At 47.8% G+C, this 23,028-nt stretch overlaps 4 protein-coding genes and 1 long non-coding RNA gene across 10 annotated transcripts in view; 4 read left to right on the top strand and 1 right to left on the bottom strand.

Moving 5' to 3' along the window:
- The window catches only part of LOC307208942 (uncharacterized protein), an 81,905-nt gene extending 73,881 nt beyond the window's left edge, over positions 1-8,024 (top strand). For 2 of the 4 annotated variants that reach the window (XM_079963993.1, XM_079963992.1), the window contains exons 2-3: positions 3,810-3,887; positions 5,485-8,024. In XM_079963993.1, the coding sequence (XP_079820119.1) occupies positions 5,663-6,580 (918 nt within the window). In that variant the 5' untranslated portion in view covers positions 3,810-3,887; positions 5,485-5,662 and the 3' untranslated portion in view covers positions 6,581-8,024. Of the gene's footprint in view, positions 1-2,389; positions 2,697-3,809; positions 3,888-5,484 lie in introns of those variants that run through there. The other 2 variants (XM_079963990.1, XM_079963991.1) reach the window with 2 other exon arrangements.
- Positions 360-23,028, bottom strand: LOC307209149. Of its 2 annotated transcripts, none has more exons than XR_013835345.1 (3): positions 22,597-23,028; positions 499-692; positions 360-462 (listed from the first exon to the last, which is right to left on the bottom strand). It is a non-coding gene; the product is annotated as an uncharacterized lncRNA (long non-coding RNA). The 2 variants fall into 2 exon arrangements; XR_013835346.1 differs by having other exon boundaries at positions 360-440; positions 518-692.
- LOC307208940 (uncharacterized protein) lies at positions 9,967-15,683 on the top strand. Of its 2 annotated transcripts, none has more exons than XM_079963988.1 (3): positions 9,967-10,096; positions 11,204-11,281; positions 12,885-15,683. In XM_079963988.1, the coding sequence occupies exon 3, from the start codon at positions 13,063-13,065 to the stop codon at positions 13,978-13,980; it is 918 nt and encodes a 305-aa protein (XP_079820114.1). In that variant the 5' UTR covers positions 9,967-10,096; positions 11,204-11,281; positions 12,885-13,062; the 3' UTR covers positions 13,981-15,683. The 2 variants fall into 2 exon arrangements, with proteins under 2 accessions (XP_079820114.1, XP_079820115.1); XM_079963989.1 differs by having other exon boundaries at positions 10,008-10,053.
- LOC307208821 (uncharacterized protein) lies at positions 17,390-21,819 on the top strand. Its single transcript, XM_079963804.1, has 3 exons — positions 17,390-17,448; positions 18,599-18,676; positions 20,271-21,819. The coding sequence occupies exon 3, from the start codon at positions 20,424-20,426 to the stop codon at positions 21,591-21,593; it is 1,170 nt and encodes a 389-aa protein (XP_079819930.1). The 5' UTR covers positions 17,390-17,448; positions 18,599-18,676; positions 20,271-20,423; the 3' UTR covers positions 21,594-21,819.
- Positions 17,425-23,028, top strand: part of LOC307208823 (uncharacterized protein) — a 32,162-nt gene continuing 26,558 nt past the window's right edge. Inside the window, exon 1 of the mRNA XM_079963808.1 lies at positions 17,425-17,491. The gene's annotated coding sequence lies outside the window, so the exon portion shown is untranslated. The remainder of the gene's footprint in view (positions 17,492-23,028) is intronic.

The following is a 23,028-nucleotide window of genomic DNA, read 5'->3' as shown; positions in this document are numbered from 1 at the left end:
CAGTCAATAGTGGACCTTCCTGCTAAATGTAAAGCATAGACCACTATTGAACAAAATACAACAGGTGTTCTTTTATCTGATATCCTATATCCAGCTATCTGCACTACTATATTTGCAAATGACCTTAAGAGGCATGGCTTGCAAGCCCCCTTCAGGTTTGCATAAACCCACACATCTGGTACGGTAGATACCAAGTTATTATTTAGCGCACATCTATATAACACGCGTGTACATTGTATTGGTCCGTGTTGCTCCCTCCTTTGCTGCCCTGCTCAACCCACCTCCTTTTCCATTAGATCCTATTCCCATTCACAGGGCACCCATACCTTCATCGAGATTTAGGGTGCGGAGAAAAGATTTGCAAATCTATCTCCGAATGGGGGACTGTTACAGAAGGGGGGGGCATGTCTTCTTCACTACAATATATTTGCTCAATTTCTCTAGGATTCCATCACCCCTCCCCTGTCCTCCCTAATTCCTCAAGTAAGGTATCAAGACCCTAATCCTGTTAAATCACTCTGCCAAACCTTTCCTCCGGGCAATGCCAGGTGACAGACTATGCATACACTCAGGAAGCGCTTATCTGCGCATATCTCCAGCTCTGCATATTCCCCCCTCCCTCCTCCTTATGTTAATCCGGTGTAACCCAACCTCTCCTTAATGTATTCATGATGTAATCTGTGTAACCCAACCTTTCCTTAAAAGGAGCCCCTGGGAGTGGGGAGGGGGAGCGTTGGAAAGGAGAGGAGGGGTGACAGTGGACATTCTGCCCGCGTCTATAAAGTGCAATAAGGGGAATTGGAATAGTGAGCAAGGGAGGTAGGTGGCAAGGGAGGACAAAAATAAGATGCTGCATGTGGGAAGGTGGTGGTGAGAGGGAGGAGGGGGAAGAAAAGGACAAATGGACTTCTCCACCCGCCCCCCCAAAAAGCACCTCTTCTGGGACCCATTAGCAGGGACCTGGATACACGCACTCCAGTTGCCAAGTAAGGAACCCACAACTGCAGGGTCTGCATTGCACCATCTCCTTTGGAGAATCACACACGTTTCTTTTTCTCCTTAAAAGGTGTAACAAGGACAACAAGAACAATTTATTTCAACCCAGCCTCTTATGAATACATAATGAAACATTAAAGCTTAAAAAGCATCCCTATGCAGGGCTGCCTTCAGATGTCTTCTAAAGGTTTAATAATAAAAATAACTTAATCATTTATTTTATCGTGGTATGTCGGCTGAGACCCTACCAGCCTGCAAACTGCCTTGCCAGAGTGATGCATGCTCTGGTTATCCTTGGACTACTGCAATGGGCTCTACGGGGGGCTACCTTTGAAGGGGACACGGAAACTGCAACTAATCCAGAATGCGGCAACTAGACTGGTGTTACCGGAAAAATCCGAGGGCTCCCTTGGACAAAAAGTAAAGACACCAACCAGAGTAAATTGAAGCAAATCAGCAGCCTGTAGGCTTGGTCTTTATTGACTGTTGCAACAGGGTGCTCCCCTCACTTGCAGGTGAGAGGAAAGACACAGAAAAAATGGTGTGCAAGGTCTTATAAAAACTTTTGAAATTCCCCTCCTCTAGGTCAAGCCCACCCCCAGAAACATCATGCATACATTACAGAAAGGAGGGGTTGAGGGAGGAGTTGGTGGTAACCTGAGTGTCTTGTCACCTGGCTGGTTCCTCCTTTGCCCCCCCCCCCATGAGTCACTTCCAGGAACTTCCAGGAGACAAAGGGGAGTTTGCAGTTTCCTGCCCCCAGAGGGAAGATCTGATCATTGTCCTTTGTTTCAGTCCATGCTGAATCCACTCCCATATGCAAGTTCTTTGTGATCTTGATTGTCTTCTGTCTGGGATCATCAGGGTTGGCATAGCAACTGGGCAGGGCTCCTGTGAATGTGCTGAGATGGTGAAGGGATTATGGCTGACCAGAACCAAGCCACCCCCTTTGATAGTCCTTGCCATATGGAGTAAAATAAAAATGGAACAGTGCAAATCCCATGTATGGTTGATTTTTCTATGAATTTATAACAGAAGAGTGGCGTATGTAGTGTGTGTGTGTGAGTGTGTGTGAAGTTTGTACAAACTGGATGATTGGGGGGGGGGTCCTGCTACACTGGTGACTGGGAGCGGCCTCAGGGACCATATAACACCAGTCCTAAAAGAAGTTCATTGGCACCCATTGGCAAACCAGTTAGGGAAGTTTTTGCTTCTTTTTTTGCAGCTGTCCAGAGTGGCTGGGGAAACCCATTGAGGTGGGCAGCATATAAACAATAAAATCATCCTTATCATTATAACAGTCTGGCTGGCCAATCTGTGCTCAGCTGCCCTGCACCCGGGAATGGAATAGAGATGGCCACCAAGGCCATCCCTATGAGAATGGCTTTCAATCCAGGCCCCCCAACAAGCGCCCCTCGGGACGCGTCCCCCGTTTCCCCCTGGCAGGAATCCCTCGGGGCGCTGCTGGCTGCGCGCGTGTGGCGAGGCGCGCCTCTCTTGGCTGGACAGAAGGAGAGGGCATGGAAGGGGTTACGGAAGCGAGAGAGCCGAGATGCCTAGAGAGGCCTGGGAAGAGACCCCTCCCTCCCCACTTCCGTCTCTTACCTCCTCCCCCCCCCCTCCCCGCTGGTCCTGGGAGGCTCCTCCGGATGGAGAGGTCGGTGCTGCGCTCGGGGGAGATTCTGCGCGCCGGGCGAGGGGTGAGCCGGGCCAAGGGGGTCTCTGGGCGCAGGAGGGACCCGGGGACGGAGGGGGAACCTGGGGAGGGAGGGAGGGAGGGAGGGAGGGAAGCCTCCCCGGGGGAGGAAAGCCCCGTCCAGCATTGGCAGCGGGGGCAGAGAGAGAAAGAGACGCTGCCCATCGGAAGGGAGGTCTCCCACTTGGGCGCTGGCGGGGGAATCTCCGGAGACGCTGCCTTGGCTTTCCCCTCCTGTCCAGAAACCAGCTTTGAAGAGAGGGGTCCCTGAAATTGGGGGGGGGGGGCAATTCCCCACCCTCCCCTCCTTCCCCCACCCCCAGGCCAGCTGCTGCTGGGGGCTCCAGAAGCGGGACTCTGCTGCTGCTGCTGCTGCTGCTGCGTTACACCAAGGCGGGCCTTTCGTCCAGCTGGAGAGGAGAGGAAAGGGCAGGAAGTTCCTGAGAGGAAGGAGAGAGGGCGTCCAGAGCGGGTCTTTGCTTCTGGTATCCTCTTCCAGGAAGGACCAGAAAAAACCCGTCTGCTTCTCCCAGGGTTTCAGTTCTAAGCCTTTGTTCCACTGCATGTTTAATTGAGGTGATAATGTGGTCCACTACTCAAAAAAAACATGGCTGGAGGTGCTATGGAAATTCTTTCAGGATTTGTATATAATAGATATATGGACAGCTTTCTATACCTTTCTATATGTCAAAGGGAGTTTCAAGCTGAGACAGAATCCACCAGCACCCAAAGACAGTGAATGTGTGCACCTTCACAGTCTGGGGTGCTTAAAAGGACAAAGGGTCCATTATTAGGATAGACAATGCTTGTGACTGGAGGCTTTACACACATTCATGTGCATATGCAGGCCAAGGATTGCCAGTATTACAGGTGAGGTGTGTGAGAGTGCAGAATTCCACAAACACTGTGTGTGAGAGAAAGGGAGTGGGTGGGGTTATCGTTTATAGCAATGCTGTAGTTTTGTCCGTAACATTTCGTGGGCTGATGCTGCGGTTTATTAGCCTCCAATGGGCCACCAGGAACTTTGTTGTTTTTGCATCAGAATATGAGTGTTTCTGAAGACGTTGACAGTCACATATGACATAAACAGCACTTCTCTTTTACTTGTTCCACACAGGAGAGACTCTGACTCACAAGTCTAAGCACATCTTGCTAGAAAAAGAAAAACACAGAAATGTGAAGGGGAAATTGAGAGGTAAGCCCTTTGAGTATGCAGTGAGACATTTCACTACGTTTGTTGTTGTTGTTTAGTCGTTTAGTCTTTGTGACCCCCTGGGTCCTGTCTTCCACTCCCTCCTGCAGTTTGGTCAGACTCACTATGTTAAAACACATAAAAAGCCCTGCTGGATCGAGAAGATGACCCAATTTTGGCTTGCCTTCTGCAATTTCACCCATTTACCCATGTTTCTGTGGAGAGACATTGCCTCCAGTCCACCCTTCCCTGCCCATTGCTATGAAGGTTGTAGGCAGAGATATCTTTTTTTTACCTTACGCAGTGATAACTACGTCCCACTCCTCCTCTCTATTCCACCAGATTTCCAGTATTAACCACTATCTTTATTCTCATGTCTTTGGGATTTGAGGGATCGGGAAGATTGCTACTGAAATTCAGGGGTTCCTGTAGTTCAGTCATGTCCAACTCCCAACAGACTGCGATCTACTCCCAGTATGAAAAACTGGCAGTGCTCTACCCATTGTCACTGGGGGAATGAAGAGTGGGGTGCGTGGGTGGAAGGAGGTGGCTAACTGGATGCAGGAGGGGGGAGTTTCAGTTGGGGGGAATTAAAGGGAGGCAAAACCTCTCTCTCTGAAGAGCCAGTCATCTCTCCACACTCCCAAGCCAGCCCCCCTCCCCCTTAAGCAGCTCTCCCCCCCCCAAGCCAGCCCTTTCTCTCTCCTCCCCATCAAAGGGAGCTGCACAACTGACGCCTATCCCAGTAATCCCATGATCGACCAGGATCACTCACATGATCTATTGGTCGATCGCGCTCGACCGGATGACCATGTCTGTTGTAGTCCATTATTATGATTAATTGAATTTGTTAGTCACTTTAGTTTACCAGGGCAACCCAGAGAGACTTGCAACCAAATATTTAAGGGATTAGGACAAAAAAGTCATTAGGAATTCTGAACCTGAGAAATAAAGGGCATGTTCATGGAGGGAGATCAGCTCACTTTCCTGTGAGGAACCTCTTTATTTAAATTGCCAGTTTTAGAGAAGCACTGTATCTTAGATCATGCTGCATTATTAACAATAAGGTAAAGGTACCCCTGCCCGTACGGGCCAGTCTTGACAGACTCTGGGGTTGTGCGCCCATCTCACTCAAGAGGCCAGGGGCCAGCGCTGTCCGAAGACACTTCCGGGTCACGTGGCCAGCGTGACATCGCTGCTCTGGCGAGCCAGAGCTGCACACGGAAACGCCGTTTACCTTCCCGCCAGTAAGCGGTCCCTATTTATCTACTTGCACATTAACAATAATTGATTATTATTAAAAGTTGATGCAATGCTATTATCTGACATTATTTCATTTCCTAAACAATTGGCACATAGAAGAAGGAAGAGTGTATGAGATGTTAAAATAAGAGAAGGTACCAAAGGCACTTGATGTGTGTTATATTCTTTTGTTTCTTCTTTGGAGAGCCAGTGTGGTTAAGAGCGGTAGATTCTTAATCTGGTGAACTAGTTCGATTCCCCGCTCCTCCACATGCAGCTGCTGGGTGACCTTGAGCTAGACTCCTTAGGGTAGTGATAAAGCGGGATATCAAATCCAAACTCTTCTTCTCTTCTACAGGATTTCCTTTCCCCCTACGCCAATGCAAGCAATAGAGAAGACAGACAGAGCAATCTGTACTTTCATTAGGAATCACGCAAAAATCATTTAAATTTGTGGAACATACAATGTGATTCTGTCAGTGAACACACTTAGTTCACATCAAGGAACTGAAATAGTGGAGACACCATTTAAAGGTATGGATTGTGGAAAGGACATCAGTAGGAGTGGAACTCCTACACAACATCAAGGAACTCACACAGAGGAGAAACCGTTTAAATGCATTGAGTGTGGAAAGAGCTTCACAGAAAGTGGAACGCTTAGAAGACACCAGAGAACTCATACAGGGGAGAAACCATTTAAATGTATGGAGTGCGGAAAGAGCTTCCTTTTGAGTAAGCACCTTAATGCACATCATCGCACTCACACTGGTGAGAAACCATACAGATGTATGGAGTGTGGAAAGAGCTTCAGTCAGAGTGAAACCCTTAGAATACACCAGCGAACTCACACAGGGGCAAGACCTTTTAAATGCATGGAGTGTGGAAAGAGCTTCAGTCAAAGCGGACACCTTAAAAACCATCAGCGAACTCACACAGGGCAGAAACCATTTAAATGCATAGAGTGTGGAAAGAGCTTCAGAGAGAGTGGAACGCTTAGAAGACATAAACTAACTCACACAGGGGAAAAACCATTTAAATGCACAGAGTGTGGAAAGACGTTCCGTGAAAGGGCAAAACTTTCCATACATCTACGAACTCACACAGGGGAAAAACCATTTAAATGCATGGAGTGTGGAACATGCTTCCGTCATAGAGAATCGCTGAAAATGCATCAATATACTCATACAGGAAATAAACCATATAAATGTTTTGAGTGTGGAAAATGCTTCAGTCAGAGAGAATCAATGAAAATGCATCAATATACTCATACAGGAGATAAACCATATAAATGTTTTGAGTGTGGAAAATGCTTCATTCAGAGTGGAAGCCTTAATGTACATCTACAAACTCACACAAGGGAGAAACCTTTTAAATGCATGGATTGTGGAAAGAACTTCATTAATAGTGGAACACTTAGAAGACATCAGCAAACTCACATGGGAAAAACAATTTGAATGTATGTTTGGTTGCAGAATAAATCCAGGCACATCTGGAGGATATGGACCATGTGGACTGCATTTCTTCCACTTGGGTTTCAGTTCCTGCCATCAGACTGAGACCGCCTTGTTGGCTGTTACGGAAAAATCGAGGTGTGAGGCTGCTCAGTCACCCAGCTCGTCGGGCAGCGCCCACGGGTCCCTGCGGAATAAAGGAAGGAGTCCAGCCACCAACCAGAGCAAATGGCTGTAGATCAAAATTTATTGCGCAATAGGTTCAAAGAGGAATTTTGAACTCTGAAGATGGGGTGACAAAGACTTTTAGAACTTTCCCACCATATCCCAGAATACAGTTCGTACAGCATCATTGCTACATCACTGACATGTCACCAAAGGGGAGGGGTAGACAGAGGTTACACTAGTTCAACCTTGGCAAACATGTCCAGACAAGTCCTTGGTACAAGATTAGCATAAGCAGACATGGCAGGGCAAGACGCAGGTATAAGATGAGCACAGGCAAACACCTCTGTAGTCCCACCGCCCAAAGTACAATAGAACTTCCTTTGCATGTCTGGCCCCTTGGCAAGTTTGGGGATGGGATTAGGCTTTCCTTGGCCAACAATCAGCTCAGCAATTGTCACCTCTGGGAACTTCCCGGAGTCCCTTTGAAGGGGAAAACAGATTTGGAATGATTGGTGCTGGTTGATTATGTCTGGCGGGCAAAAAGGTAAAAGCTGTTTCCTGGTTCTGCAGGATCTCTCCGTGGTTCTTAATGCCGTTGACCACGGTATTCGGTTACCTATTTGTGATAAAAATGTATACCTTACCCAATTTGTTGAGAATAAAGCTTTACTGGTCAGGTTGGCAACAGTTGAACCACGAGTATTATTTCCAAACTCCTCCAGTCATCATGGGCACAAAGTCCCCACACCTCTCACCTCTCCCTCTCAGCAGTCAAGAAAGAGCAAACTGAATTAACCGAACAAGCGCCACCTCATTTCCCCAATGCCACCTCTGCTTTGTGAAATACATTCCCAATGATATGACATTGTAAATACTGACACATCCTCACGGACGGTCTAGGGGGGTTGGGAGTTAGGGGCAGGGTTATGCAGTGGTTCCGCTCCTTAGTCCTGGGACATGTCCAGAAAGTGGTGTTGGGGGTTGAGTGTTTGGACCTCTGGGCACTCACTTAGGGGGTGTCTCAGGGCTCCATCCTCTCCCCACGCTTTTTAACATTGTCTTCACTCTGGGAAGCAGGTCACGGGAAAATGGTTATATTTTCCCAGTCCTTGAATCGCAGCATTTATAAAAAGAGTTTGTAATCGTTTATGTAAACACTGCCAACAGTACCTTTTTGCCTGTGTTAAGAAAAGCTGAAATTTCTACAAAAATATTCCTCCGCTGTGCAACAAAGGCAGGGGCTGCTCTCCCACTCGTAGCTCTATGGGCCCCCGTGTTCCAAAACAAACCTGAAGTGTTCCCCCTAAATCAGATGTGTCCTGGGCAATTGGACAAAAGGAGCCCCTGGGAGTGGGGAGGGGGAGCGTTGGAAAGGAGAGGAGGGGTGACAGTGGACATTCTGCCCGCGTCTATAAAGTGCAATAAGGGGAATTGGAATAGTGAGCAAGGGAGGCGGGTGGCAAGGGAGGACAAAAATAAGATGCTGCATGTGGGAAGGTGGTGGTGAGAGGGAGGAGGGGGAAGAAAAGGACAAAGGGACCTCTCCACCCGCCCCCCCAAAAAGCACCTCTTCTGGGACCCATTAGCAGGGACCTGGATACACGCAGTCCAGTTGCCAAGTAAGGAACCCACAACTGCAGGGTCTGCATTGCACCATCTCCTTTGGAGAATCACACACGTTTCTTTTTCTCCTTAAAAGGTGTAACAAGGACAACAAGAACAATTTATTTCAACCCAGCCTCTTATGAATACATAATGAAACATTAAAGCTTAAAAAGCATCCCTATGCAGGGCTGCCTTCAGATGTCTTCTAAAGGTTTAATAATAAAAATAACTTAATCATTTATTTTATCGTGGTATGTCGGCTGAGACCCTACCTGCCTGCAAACTGCCTTGCCAGAGTGATGCATGCTCTGGTTATCCTTGGACTACTGCAATGGGCTCTACGTGGGGCTACCTTTGAAGGGGACACGGAAACTGCAACTAATCCAGAATGCGGCAACTAGACTGGTGTTACCGGAAAAATCCGAGGGGTCCCTTGGACAAAAAGTAAAGACACCAACCAGAGTAAATTGAAGCAAATCAGCAGCCTGTAGGCTTGGCCTTTATTGACTGTTGCAACAGGGTGCTCCCCTCACTTGCAGGTGAGAGGAAAGACACAGAAAAAATGGTGTGCAAGGTCTTATAAAAACTTTTGAAATTCCCCTCCTCTAGGTCAAGCCCACCCCAGAAACATCATGCATACATTACAGAAAGGAGGGGTTGAGGGAGGAGTTGGTGGTAACCTGAGTGTCCTGTCACCTGGCTGGTTCCTCCTTTGCCCCCCCCCCCATGAGTCACTTCCAGGAACTTCCAGGAGACAAAGGGGAGTTTGCAGTTTCCTGCCCCCAGAGGGAAGATCTGATCATTGTCCTTTGTTTCAGTCCATGCTGAATCCACTCCCATATGCAAGTTCTTTGTGATCTTGATTGTCTTCTGTCTGGGACCATCAGGGTTGGCATAGCAACTGGGCAGGGCACCTGTGTATGTGCTGGGATGCTGAAGGGATTATGGCTGCCCTGTATCAAACCTGCCCCATTTTGTAGTCCTTCCTTCATGGAGTAAAATAAAAATGGAACAGTGCAAATCCCATGTATGGTTGATTTTTCTATGAATTTATAACAGAAGAGTGGCGTATGTAGTGTGTGAGTGTGAGTGTGTGTGAAGTTTGTACAAACTGGATGATTGGGGGGGGGGTCCTGCTACACTGGTGACTGGGAGCGGCCTCAGGGACCATATAACACCAGTCCTAAAAGAAGTTCATTGGCACCCATTGGCAAACCAGTTAGGGAAGTTTTTGCTTCTTTTTTTGCAGCTGTCCAGAGTGGCTGGGGAAACCCATTGAGGTGGGCAGCATATAAACAATAAAATCATCCTTATCATTATAACAGTCTGGCTGGCCAATCTGTGCTCAGCTGCCCTGCACCCATTGGGCACCTTTGCGGGAATGGAATGGAGATGGCCACCAAGGCCATCCCTATGAGAATGGCTTTCAAGCCAGGCCCCCCAACAAGCGCCCCTCGGGACGCGTCCCCCGTTTCCCCCTGGCAGGAATCCCTTCCTTGGGGCGCTGCTGGCTGCGCGCGTGTGGCGAGGCGCGCCTCTCTTGGCTGGACAGAAGGAGAGGGCATGGAAGGGGTTACGGAAGCGAGAGAGCCGAGATGCCTAGAGAGGCCTGGCAAGAGACCCCTCCTCCCTCCCCACTTCCGTCTCTTACCTCCTCCCCCCCCCCTCCCCGCTCGTCCTGGGAGGCTCCTCCGGATGGAGAGGTTGGTGCTGCGCTCGAGGGAGATTCTGCGCGCCGGGCGAGGGGTGAGCCGGGCCAAGGGGGTCTCTGGGCGCAGGAGGGACCCGGGGACGGAGGGGGAACCTGGGGAGGGAGGGAGGGAGGGAGGGAAGCCTCCCTGGGGGAGGAGAGCCCCGTCCAGCATTGGCAGCGGGGGCAGAGAGAGAAAGAGACGCTGCCCGTCGGAAGGGAGGTCTCCCACTTGGGCGCTGGCGGGGGAATCTCCGGAGACGCTGCCTTGGCTTTCCCCTCCTGCCCAGAAACCTGCCTTGGGGAGAGGGGTCCCTGAAATTGGGGGGGGGGCAATTCCCCACCCTCCCCTCCTTCCCCCACCCCCAGGCCAGCTGCTGCTGGGGGCTCCAGAAGCGGGACTCTGCTGCTGCTGCTGCTGCTGCTGCGTTACACCAAGGCGGGCCTTTCGTCCAGCTGGAGAGGAGAGGAAAGGGCAGGAAGTTCCTGAGAGGAAGGAGAGAGGGCGTCCAGAGCGGGTCTTTGCTTCTGGTATCCTCTTCCAGGAAGGACCAGAAAAAACCCGTCTGCTTCTCCCAGGGTTTCAGTTCTAAGCCTTTGTTCCACTGCATGTTTAATTGAGGTGATAATGTGGTCCACTACTCAAAAAAAACATGGCTGGAGGTGCTATGGAAATTCTTTCAGGATTTGTATATAATAGATATATGGACAGCTTTCTATACCTTTCTATATGTCAAAGGGAGTTTCAAGCTGAGACAGAATCCACCAGCACCCAAAGACAGTGAATGTGTGCACCTTCACAGTCTGGGGTGCTTAAAAGGACAAAGGGTCCATTATTAGGATAGACAATGCTTGTGACTGGAGGCTTTACACACATTCATGTGCATATGCAGGCCAAGGATTGCCAGTATTACAGGTGAGGTGTGTGAGAGTGCAGAATTCCACAAACACTGTGTGTGAGAGAAAGGGAGTGGGTGGGGTTATCGTTTATAGCAATGCTGTAGTTTTGTCCGTAACATTTCGTGGGCTGATGCTGCGGTTTATTAGCCTCCAATGGGCCACCAGGAACTTTGTTGTTTTTGCATCAGAATATGAGTGTTTCTGAAGACGTTGACAGTCACATATGACATAAACAGCACTTCTCTTTTACTTGTTCCACACAGGAGAGACTCTGACTCACAAGTCTAAGCACATCTTGCTAGAAAAAGAAAAACACAGAAATGTGAAGGGGAAATTGAGAGGTAAGCCCTTTGAGTATGCAGTGAGACATTTCACTACGTTTGTTGTTGTTGTTTAGTCGTTTAGTCTTTGTGACCCCCTGGGTCCTGTCTTCCACTCCCTCCTGCAGTTTGGTCAGACTCACTATGTTAAAACACATAAAAAGCCCTGCTGGATCGAGAAGATGACCCAATTTTGGCTTGCCTTCTGCAATTTCACCCATTTACCCATGTTTCTGTGGAGAGACATTGCCTCCAGTCCACCCTTCCCTGCCCATTGCTATGAAGGTTGTAGGCAGAGATATCTTTTTTTTACCTTACGCAGTGATAACTACGTCCCACTCCTCCTCTCTATTCCACCAGATTTCCAGTATTAACCACTATCTTTATTCTCATGTCTTTGGGATTTGAGGGATCGGGAAGATTGCTACTGAAATTCAGGGGTTCCTGTAGTTCAGTCATGTCCAACTCCCAACAGACTGCGATCTACTCCCAGTATAAAAAACTGGCAGTGCTCTACCCATTGTCACTGGGGGAATGAGGAGTGGGGTGGGTGCGTGGGTGGAAGGAGGTGGCTAACTGGATGCAGGAGGGGGGAGTTTCAGTTGGGGGGAATTAAAGGGAGGCAAAACCTCTCTCTCTGAAGAGCCAGTCATCTCTCCACACTCCCAAGCCAGCCCCCCTCCCCCTTAAGCAGCTCTCCCCCCCCCCCAAGCCAGCCCTTTCTCTCTCCTCCCCATCAAAGGGAGCTGCACAACTGACGCCTATCCCAGTAATCCCATGATCGACCAGGATCACTCACATGATCTATTGGTCGATCGCGCTCGACCGGATGACCATGTCTGTTGTAGTCCATTATTATGATTAATTGAATTTGTTAGTCACTTTAGTTTACCAGGGCAACCCAGAGAGACTTGCAACCAAATATTTAAGGGATTAGGACAAAAAAGTCATTAGGAATTCTGAACCTGAGAAATAAAGGGCATGTTCATGGAGGGAGATCAGCTCACTTTCCTGTGAGGAACCTCTTTATTTAAATTGCCAGTTTTAGAGAAGCACTGTATCTTAGATCATGCTGCATTATTAACAATAAGGTAAAGGTACCCCTGCCCGTACGGGCCAGTCTTGACAGACTCTGGGGTTGTGCGCCCATCTCACTCAAGAGGCCAGGGGCCAGCGCTGTCCGAAGACACTTCCGGGTCACGTGGCCAGCGTGACATCGCTGCTCTGGCGAGCCAGAGCTGCACACGGAAACGCCGTTTACCTTCCCGCCAGTAAGCGGTCCCTATTTATCTACGTGCACATTAACAATAATTGATTATTATTAAAAGTTGATGCAATGCTATTATCTGACATTATTTCATTTCCTAAACAATTGGCACATAGAAGAAGGAAGAGTGTATGAGATGTTAAAATAAGAGAAGGTACCAAAGGCACTTGATGTGTGTTATATTCTTTTGTTTCTTCTTTGGAGAGCCAGTGTGGTTAAGAGCGGTAGATTCTTAATCTGGTGAACTAGTTCGATTCCCCGCTCCTCCACATGCAGCTGCTGGGTGACCTTGAGCTAGACTCCTTAGGGTAGTGATAAAGCGGGATATCAAATCCAAACTCTTCTTCTCTTCTACAGGATTTCCTTTCCCCCTACGCCAATGCAAGCAATAGAGAAGACAGACAGAGCAATCTGTACTTTCATTAGGAATCACGCAAAAATCATTTAAATTTGTGGAACATACAATGTGATTCTGTCAGTGAACACACTTAGTTCACATCAAGGAACTGAAATAGTGGAGACACCATTTAAAGGTATGGATTGTGGAAAGGACATCAGTAGGAGTGGAACTCCTACACAACATCAAGGAACTCACACAGAGGAGAAACCGTTTAAATGCATTGAGTGTGGAAAGAGCTTCACAGAAAGTGGAACGCTTAGAAGACACCAGAGAACTCATACAGGGGAGAAACCATTTAAATGTATGGAGTGCGGAAAGAGCTTCCTTTTGAGTAAGCACCTTAATGCACATCATCGCACTCACACTGGTGAGAAACCATACAGATGTATGGAGTGCGGAAAGAGCTTCAGTCAGAGTGAAACCCTTAGAATACACCAGCGAACTCACACAGGGGCAAGACCTTTTAAATGCATGGAGTGTGGAAAGAGCTTCAGTCAAAGCGGACCCCTTAAAAACCATCAGCGAACTCACACAGGGCAGAAACCATTTAAATGCATAGAGTGTGGAAAGAGCTTCAGAGAGAGTGGAACGCTTAGAAGACATAAACTAACTCACACAGGGGAAAAACCATTTAAATGCACAGAGTGTGGAAAGACGTTCCGTGAAAGGGCAAAACTTTCCATACATCTACGAACTCACACAGGGGAAAAACCATTTAAATGCATGGAGTGTGGAACATGCTTCCGTCATAGAGAATCGCTGAAAATGCATCAATATACTCATACAGGAAATAAACCATATAAATGTTTTGAGTGTGGAAAATGCTTCAGTCAGAGAGAATCAATGAAAATGCATCAATATACTCATACAGGAGATAAACCATATAAATGTTTTGAGTGTGGAAAATGCTTCATTCAGAGTGGAAGCCTTAATGTACATCTACAAACTCACACAAGGGAGAAACCTTTTAAATGCATGGATTGTGGAAAGAACTTCATTAATAGTGGAACACTTAGAAGACATCAGCAAACTCACATGGGAAAAACAATTTGAATGTATGTTTGGTTGCAGAATAAATCCAGGCACATCTGGAGGATATGGACCATGTGGACTGCATTTCTTCCACTTGGGTTTCAGTTCCTGCCATCAGACTGAGACCGCCTTGTTGGCTGTTACGGAAAAATCGAGGTGTGAGGCTGCTCAGTCACCCAGCTCGTCGGGCAGCGCCCACGGGTCCCTGCGGAATAAAGGAAGGAGTCCAGCCACCAACCAGAGCAAATGGCTGTAGATCAAAATTTATTGCGCAATAGGTTCAAAGAGGAATTTTGAACTCTGAAGATGGGGTGACAAAGACTTTTAGAACTTTCCCACCATATCCCAGAATACAGTTCGTACAGCATCATTGCTACATCACTGACATGTCACCAAAGGGGAGGGGTAGACAGAGGTTACACTAGTTCAACCTTGGCAAACATGTCCAGACAAGTCCTTGGTACAAGATTAGCATAAGCAGACATGGCAGGGCAAGACGCAGGTATAAGATGAGCACAGGCAAACACCTCTGTAGTCCCACCGCCCAAAGTACAATAGAACTTCCTTTGCATGTCTGGCCCCTTGGCAAGTTTGGGGATGGGATTAGGCTTTCCTTGGCCAACAATCAGCTCAGCAATTGTCACCTCTGGGAACTTCCCGGAGTCCCTTTGAAGGGGAAAACAGATTTGGAATGATTGGTGCTGGTTGATTATGTCTGGCGGGCAAAAAGGTAAAAGCTGTTTCCTGGTTCTGCAGGATCTCTCCGTGGTTCTTAATGCCGTTGACCACGGTATTCGGTTACCTATTTGTGATAAAAATGTATACCTTACCCAATTTGTTGAGAATAAAGCTTTACTGGTCAGGTTGGCAACAGTTGAACCACGAGTATTATTTCCAAACTCCTCCAGTCATCATGGGCACAAAGTCCCCACACCTCTCACCTCTCCCTCTCAGCAGTCAAGAAAGAGCAAACTGAATTAACCGAACAAGCGCCACCTCATTTCCCCAATGCCACCTCTGCTTTGTGAAATACATTCCCAATGATATGACATTGTAAATACTGACACATCCTCACGGACGGTCTAGGAGGGTTGGGAGTTAGGGGCAGGGTTATGCAGTGGTTCCGCTCCTTAGTCCTGGGACCTGTCCAGAAAGTGGTTTGGGGGTTGAGTGTTTGGACCTCTGGGCACTCACTTAAGGGGGTGTCTCAGGGCTCCATCCTCTCCCCACGCTTTTTAACATTGTCTTCACTCTGGGAAGCAGGTCACGGGAAAATGGTTATATTTTCCCAGTCCTTGAATCGCAGCATTTATAAAAAGAGTTTGTAATCGTTTATGTAAACACTGCCAACAGTACCTTTTTGCCTGTGTTAAGAAAAGCTGAAATTTCTACAAAAATATTCCTCCGCTGTGCAACAAAGGCAGGGGCTGCTCTCCCACTCGTAGCTCTATGGGCCCCCGTGTTCCAAAACAAACCTGAAGTGTTCCCCCTAAATCAGATGTTTCCTGGGCAATTGGACAAAAGGAGCCCCTGGGAGTGGGGAGGGGGAGCGTTGGAAAGGAGAGGAGGGGTGACAGTGGACATTCTGCCCGCCTCTATAAATTGCAATAAGGGGAATTGGAAAAGTGAGCAAGGGAGGTGGGTGGCAAGGGAGGACAAAAATAAGATGCTGCATGTGGGAAGGTGGTGGTGAGAGGGAGGAGGGGGAAGAAAAGGACAAATGGACTTCTCCACCCGCCCCCGCAAAAAGCACCTCTTCTGGGACCCATTAGCAGGGACCTGGATACACGCAGTCCAGTTGCCAAGTAAGGAACCCACAACTGCAGGGTCTGCATTGCACCATCTCCTTTGGAGAATCACACACGTTTCTTTTTCTCCTTAAAAGGTGTAACAAGAACAAGAACAATTTATTTCAACCCAGCCTCTTATGAATACATAATGAAACATTAAAGCTTAAAAAGCATCCCTATGCAGGGCTGCCTTCAGATGTCTTCTAAAGGTTTAATAATAAAAATAACTTAATCATTTATTTTATCGTGGTATGTCGGCTGAGACCCTACCTGCCTGCAAACTGCCTTGCCAGAGTGATGCATGCTCTGGTTATCCTTGGACTACTGCAATGGGCTCTACGTGGGGCTACCTTTGAAGGGGACACGGAAACTGCAACTAATCCAGAATGCGGCAACTAGACTGGTGTTACCGGAAAAATCCGAGGGCTCCCTTGGACAAAAAGTAAAGACACCAACCAGAGTAAATTGAAGCAAATCAGCAGCCTGTAGGCTTGGCCTTTATTGACTGTTGCAACAGGGTGCTCCCCTCACTTGCAGGTGAGAGGAAAGACACAGAAAAAATGGTGTGCAAGGTCTTATAAAAACTTTTGAAATTCCCCTCCTCTAGGTCAAGCCCACCCCCAGAAACATCATGCATACATTACAGAAAGGAGGGGTTGAGGGAGGAGTTGGTGGTAACCTGAGTGTCTTGTCACCTGGCTGGTTCCTCCTTTGCCCCCCCCCATGAGTCACTTCCAGGAACTTCCAGGAGACAAAGGGGAGTTTGCAGTTTCCTGCCCCCAGAGGGAAGATCTGATCATTGTCCTTTGTTTCAGTCCATGCTGAATCCACTCCCATATGCAAGTTCTTTGTGATCTTGATTGTCTTCTGTCTGGGATCATCAGGGTTGGCATAGCAACTGGGCAGGGCTCCTGTGAATGTGCTGAGATGGTGAAGGGATTATGGCTGACCAGAACCAAGCCACCCCCTTTGATAGTCCTTGCCATATGGAGTAAAATAAAAATGGAACAGTGCAAATCCCATGTATGGTTGATTTTTCTATGAATTTATAACAGAAGAGTGGCGTATGTAGTGTGTGTGTGTGAGTGTGTGTGAAGTTTGTACAAACTGGATGATTGGGGGGGGGGTCCTGCTACACTGGTGACTGGGAGCGGCCTCAGGGACCATATAACACCAGTCCTAAAAGAAGTTCATTGGCACCCATTGGCAAACCAGTTAGGGAAGTTTTTGCTTCTTTTTTTGCAGCTGTCCAGAGTGGCTGGGGAAACCCATTGAGGTGGGCAGCATATAAACAATAAAATCATCCTTATCATTATAACAGTCTGGCTGGCCAATCTGTGCTCAGCTGCCCTGCACCCATTGGGCACCTTTGCGGGAATGGAATGGAGATGGCCACCAAGGCCATCCCTATGAGAATGGCTTTCAAGCCAGGCCCCCCAACAAGCGCCCCTCGGGACGCGTCCCCCGTTTCCCCCTGGCAGGAATCCCTTCCTTGGGGCGCTGCTGGCTGCGCGCGTGTGGCGAGGCGCGCCTCTCTTGGCTGGACAGAAGGAGAGGGCATGGAAGGGGTTACGGAAGCGAGAGAGCCGAGATGCCTAGAGAGGCCTGGCAAGAGACCCCTCCTCCCTCCCCACTTCCGTCTCTTACCTCCTCCCCCCCCCCTCCCCGCTCGTCCTGGGAGGCTCCTCCGGATGGAGAGGTTGGTGCTGCGCTCGAGGGAGATTCTGCGCGCCGGGCGAGGGGTGAGCCGGGCCAAGGGGGTCTCTGGGCGCAGGAGGGACCCGGGGACGGAGGGGGAACCTGGGGAGGGAGGGAGGGAGGGAGGGAAGCCTCCCTGGGGGAGGAAAGCCCCGTCCAGCATTGGCAGCGGGGGCAGAGAGAGAAAGAGACGCTGCCCATCGGAAGGGAGGTCTCCCACTTGGGCGCTGGCGGGGGAATCTCCGGAGGGGCTGCCTTGGCTTTCCCCTCCTGCCCAGAAACCTGCCTTGGGGAGAGGGGTCCCTGAAATTGGGGGGGGGGCAATTCCCCACCCTCCCCTCCTTCCCCCACCCCCAGGCCAGCTGCTGCTGGGGGCTCCAGAAGCGGGACTCTGCTGCTGCTGCTGCTGCTGCTGCGTTACACCAAGGCGGGCCTTTCGTCCAGCTGGAGAGGAGAGGAAAGGGCAGGAAGTTCCTGAGAGGAAGGAGAGAGGGCGTCCAGAGCGGGTCTTTGCTTCTGGTATCCTCTTCCAGGAAGGACCAGAAAAAACCCGTCTGCTTCTCCCAGGGTTTCAGTTCTAAGCCTTTGTTCCACTGCATGTTTAATTGAGGTGATAATGTGGTCCACTACTCAAAAAAAACATGGCTGGAGGTGCTATGGAAATTCTTTCAGGATTTGTATATAATAGATATATGGACAGCTTTCTATACCTTTCTATATGTCAAAGGGAGTTTCAAGCTGAGACAGAATCCACCAGCACCCAAAGACAGTGAATGTGTGCACCTTCACAGTCTGGGGTGCTTAAAAGGACAAAGGGTCCATTATTAGGATAGACAATGCTTGTGACTGGAGGCTTTACACACATTCATGTGCATATGCAGGCCAAGGATTGCCAGTATTACAGGTGAGGTGTGTGAGAGTGCAGAATTCCACAAACACTGTGTGTGAGAGAAAGGCAGTGGGTGGGGTTATCGTTTATAGCAATGCTGTAGTTTTGTCCATAACATTTCGTGGCCTGATGCTGTGGTTTATTAGCCTCCAATGGGCCACCAGGAACTTTGTTGTTTTTGCATCAGAATATGAGTGTTTCTGAAGACGTTGCCAGTCACATATGACATAAACAGCACTTCTCTTTTACTTGTTCCACACAGGAGAGACTCTGACTCACAAGTCTAAGCACATCTTGCTAGAAAAAGAAAAACACAGAAATGTGAAGGGGAAATTGAGAGGTAAGCCCTTTGAGTATGCAGTGAGACATTTCACTACGTTTGTTGTTGTTGTTTAGTCGTTTAGTCTTTGTGACCCCCTGGGTCCTGTCTTCCACTGCCTCCTGCAGTTTGGTCAGACTCACTATGTTAAAACACATAAAAAGCCCTGCTGGATCGAGAAGATGACCCAATTTTGGCTTGTCTTCTGCAATTTCACCCATTTACCCATGTTTCTGTGGAGAGACATTGCCTCCAGTCCACCCTTCCCTGCCCATTGCTATGAAGGTTGTAGGCAGAGATATCTTTTTTTTACCTTACGCAGTGATAACTACGTCCCACTCCTCCTCTCTATTCCACCAGATTTCCAGTATTAACCACTATCTTTATTCTCATGTCTTTGGGATTTAAGGGATCGGGAAGATTGCTACTGAAATTCAGGGGTTCCTGTAGTTCAGTCATGTCCAACTCCCAACAGACTGCAATCTACTCCCAGTATAAAAAACTGGCAGTGCTCTACCCATTGTCACTGGGGGAATGAGGAGTGGGGTGCGTGGGTGGAAGGAGGTGGCTAACTGGATGCAGGAGGGGGGAGTTTCAGTTGGGGGGAATTAAAGGGAGGCAAAACCTCTCTCTCTGAAGAGCCAGTCATCTCTCCACACTCCCAAGCCAGCCCCCCTCCCCCTTAAGCAGCTCTCCCCCCCCCCAAGCCAGCCCTTTCTCTCTCCTCCCCATCAAAGGGAGCTGCACAACTGACGCCTATCCCAGTAATCCCATGATTGACCAGGATCACTCACATGATCTATTGGTCGATCGCGCTCGACCGGATGAACATGTCTGTTGTAGTCCATTATTATGATTAATTGAATTTGTTAGTCACTTTAGTTTACCAGAGAGACTTGCAACCAAATATTTAAGGGATTAGGACAAAAAAGTCATTAGGAATTCTGAACCTGAGAAATAAAGGGCATGTTCATGGAGGGAGATCAGCTCACTTTCCTGTGAGGAACCTCTTTATTTAAATTGCCAGTTTTAGAGAAGCACTGTATCTTAGATCATGCTGCATTATTAACAATAAGGTAAAGGTAAAGGTACCCCTGCCCGTACGGGCCAGTCTTGACAGACTCTGGGGTTGTGCGCCCATCTCACTCAAGAGGCCAGGGGCCAGCGCTGTCCGAAGACACTTCCGGGTCACGTGGCCAGCGTGACATCGCTGCTCTGGCGAGCCAGAGCTGCACACGGAAACGCCGTTTACCTTCCCGCCAGTAAGCGGTCCCTATTTATCTACTTGCACATTAACAATAATTGATTATTATTAAAAGTTGATGCAATGCTATTATCTGACATTATTTCATTTCCTAAACAATTGGCACATAGAAGAAGGAAGAGTGTATGAGATGTTAAAATAAGAGAAGGTACCAAAGGCACTTGATGTGTGTTATATTCTTTTGTTTCTTCTTTGGAGAGCCAGTGTGGTTAAGAGCGGTAGATTCTTAATCTGGTGAACTGGTTCGATTCCCCGCTCCTCCACATGCAGCTGCTGGGTGACCTTGAGCTAGACTCCTTAGGGTAGTGATAAAGCGGGATATCAAATCCAAACTCTTCTTCTCTTCTACAGGATTTCCTTTCCCCCTACGCCAATGCAAGCAATAGAGAAGACAGACAGAGCAATCTGTACTTTCATTAGGAATCACGCAAAAATCATTTAAATTTGTGGAACACACTTAGTTCACATCAAGGAACTGAAATAGTGGAGACACCATTTAAAGGTATGGATTGTGGAAAGGACGTCAGTAGGAGTGGAACTCCTACACAACATCAAGGAACTCACACAGAGGAGAAACCGTTTAAATGCATTGAGTGTGGAAAGAGCTTCACAGAAAGTGGAACGCTTAGAAGACACCAGAGAACTCATACAGGGGAGAAACCATTTAAATGTATGGAGTGTGGAAAATGCTTTGGTCGTACAGATTCGCTGAAAATGCATCAACGTACTCATACAGGAGAGAAATCATATCAATGTTTTGAGTGTAGAATATGCTTCAAAAAAAGTGGATGCCTCTGTATACATGTGCAAACTCACAGGGGTGAGAAACCATTTAAATGTATGGAGTGCGGAAAGAGCTTCCTTTTGAGTAAGCACCTTAATGCACATCATCGCACTCACACTGGTGAGAAACCATTTAAATGTATGGAGTGTGGAAAAAGCTTCCTTTTGAGTAAGCACCTTAATGCACATCATCGCACTCACACTGGTGAGAAACCATTTAAATGTATGGAGTGTGGAAAGAGCTTCCTTTTTAGTAAGCACCTTAATGCACATCATCGCACTCACACTGGTGAGAAACCATACAGATGTATGGAGTGCGGAAAGAGCTTCAGTCAGAGTGAAACCCTTAGAATACACCAGCGAACTCACACAGGGGCAAGACCTTTTAAATGCATGGAGTGTGGAAAGAGCTTCAGTCAAAGCGGACACCTTAAAAACCATCAGCGAACTCACACAGGGCAGAAACCATTTAAATGCATAGAGTGTGGAAAGAGCTTCAGAGACAGTGGAACGCTTAGAAGACATAAACTAACTCACACAGGGGAAAAACCATTTAAATGCACAGAGTGTGGAAAGACGTTCCGTGAAAGGGCAAAACTTTCCATACATCTACGAACTCACACAGGCGAAAAACCATTTAAATGCATGGAGTGTGGAACATGCTTCCGTCATAGCGAATCGCTGAAAATGCATCAATGTACTCATACAGGAGAGAAACCATATAAATGTTTTGAGTGTGGAAAATGCTTCATTCAGAGTGGAAGCCTTAATGTACATCTACAAACTCATACAGGGGAGAAACCTTTTAAATGCATGGATTGTGGGAAAAGCTTCACCAGTAGTACAATGCTTAGAAGACATCAGCAAACTCACATGGGAAAAACTATTTAAATGTATGTTTGGTTGCAGAATAAATCCAGGGATATCTGCAGGATGTGGACCATTTAGACTGCCTTTGTCCCAGTTGGGTTTCAGGCCCTGCCATTGGACTGAGACCGCCCTGGTGGTGCTGGTTGATTATCTCTGGTGGGCAAGGGACAGAGGTAAAAGCTGTTTCCTGGTTCTGCTGGATCTCTCAGTGGCTTTTTAAAAAATAAATAAAATTAATCACTTTTAATCACGTTTATAAATCAATGTAACTCCCTCCCTCTCCCTCCTTCCAGAGACTTCCCTCAGCTCCCCTCTCTGATTTGTTTATACATTCTCTGCATGTTATAAAATTGTACATATCATTGTACATTATCTATCATATGTTCTACTAATGAATTTGTGGATGTTTATTCAACACCTGCCAAGGAGTCCAAATCCTTTTGTTGTCTTTTTAAATAGTTTGTAAATAGTTCCCATTCTTCCTTGAAATTACAATTGTCCTTGTCACGCAGTTGATATGTCAGCTTGGAAAAATTCCGCACATCTCATCAGTTTTTCTTCTCATTGTTCTTTCGTTGGGATTTCCTCATTCTTCCATCTTTGTGCTAACAAGACTTTTGCCGCTGTCTAGGTGTGAGGCTGCTCAGTCACCCAGCTCGTTGGGCAGAGCCCACGGGTCCCTGCGGAATAAAGGGAAGGAGTCCAGCCACCAACTGGAGCAAATGGCTGTAGATCAAAATTTATTGTGCAATAGGTTCTGTTACGGAGGGGGGGGGCATGTCTTCTTCACTACAATATATTTGCTCAATTTCTCTAGGATTCCATCACCCCTCCCCTGTCCTCTCTAATTCCTCAAGTAAGGTGTCAAGACCCTAATCCTGTCAAATCACTCTGCCAAACCTTTCCTCCGGGCAATGCCAGGTGACAGACTATGCATACACTCAGGAAGCGCTTATCTGCGCATATCTCCAGCTCTGCATATTCCCCCCTCCCTCCTCCTTATGTTAATCCGGTGTAACCCAACCTCTCCTTAATGTATTCATGATGTAATCTGTGTAACCCAACCTTTCCTTAATGTATTCATGATGTAACTGGGATGTATTTTGCGCTGTATTCTGGGACATGGAGGGAGTTTCAAAAGTTCATGTCACCCCTTTCTCGCTGTTCAATCTCGTCTAGAACCTGTTGCGCAATAAACCTTGGATCTCCGCATTTTGCTCCTGTCCGGCTGAGCTCATTTTCTTCCGCAGGGACCCGCGGACACTTAGTCCGACGAGCTGGGTGGCAGTGTAGCCCCGCACCCAGATTTTAGCCGTAACAGTTCAAAGAGGTATTTTGAACTCTGAAGATGGGGTGACAAAGACTTTTAGAACTTTCCCACCATATCCCAGAATACAGTTCGTACAGCATCATTGCTACATCACTGACATGTCACCAAAGGGGAGGGGTAGACAGA

The sequence above is a fragment of the Podarcis cretensis genome (assembly GCF_951804945.1).
Source record: "Podarcis cretensis genome assembly, chromosome: 2".
In the NCBI taxonomy this organism is placed as follows: Eukaryota; Metazoa; Chordata; class Lepidosauria; order Squamata; family Lacertidae; genus Podarcis; species Podarcis cretensis.
The sequence above is the reverse complement of the archived record's forward strand: the minus strand, read 5'-3'. Positions and strand labels throughout refer to the sequence as shown.

What these genes read in the sequence shown, in the direction of transcription:
- LOC307208940 (XM_079963988.1), top strand. Translation starts at nt 13,063, where the DNA reads ATGGATTGTGGAAAGGACATCAGTAGGAGTGGAACTCCTACACAACAT.
- LOC307208821 (XM_079963804.1), top strand. Translation starts at nt 20,424, where the DNA reads ATGGATTGTGGAAAGGACGTCAGTAGGAGTGGAACTCCTACACAACAT.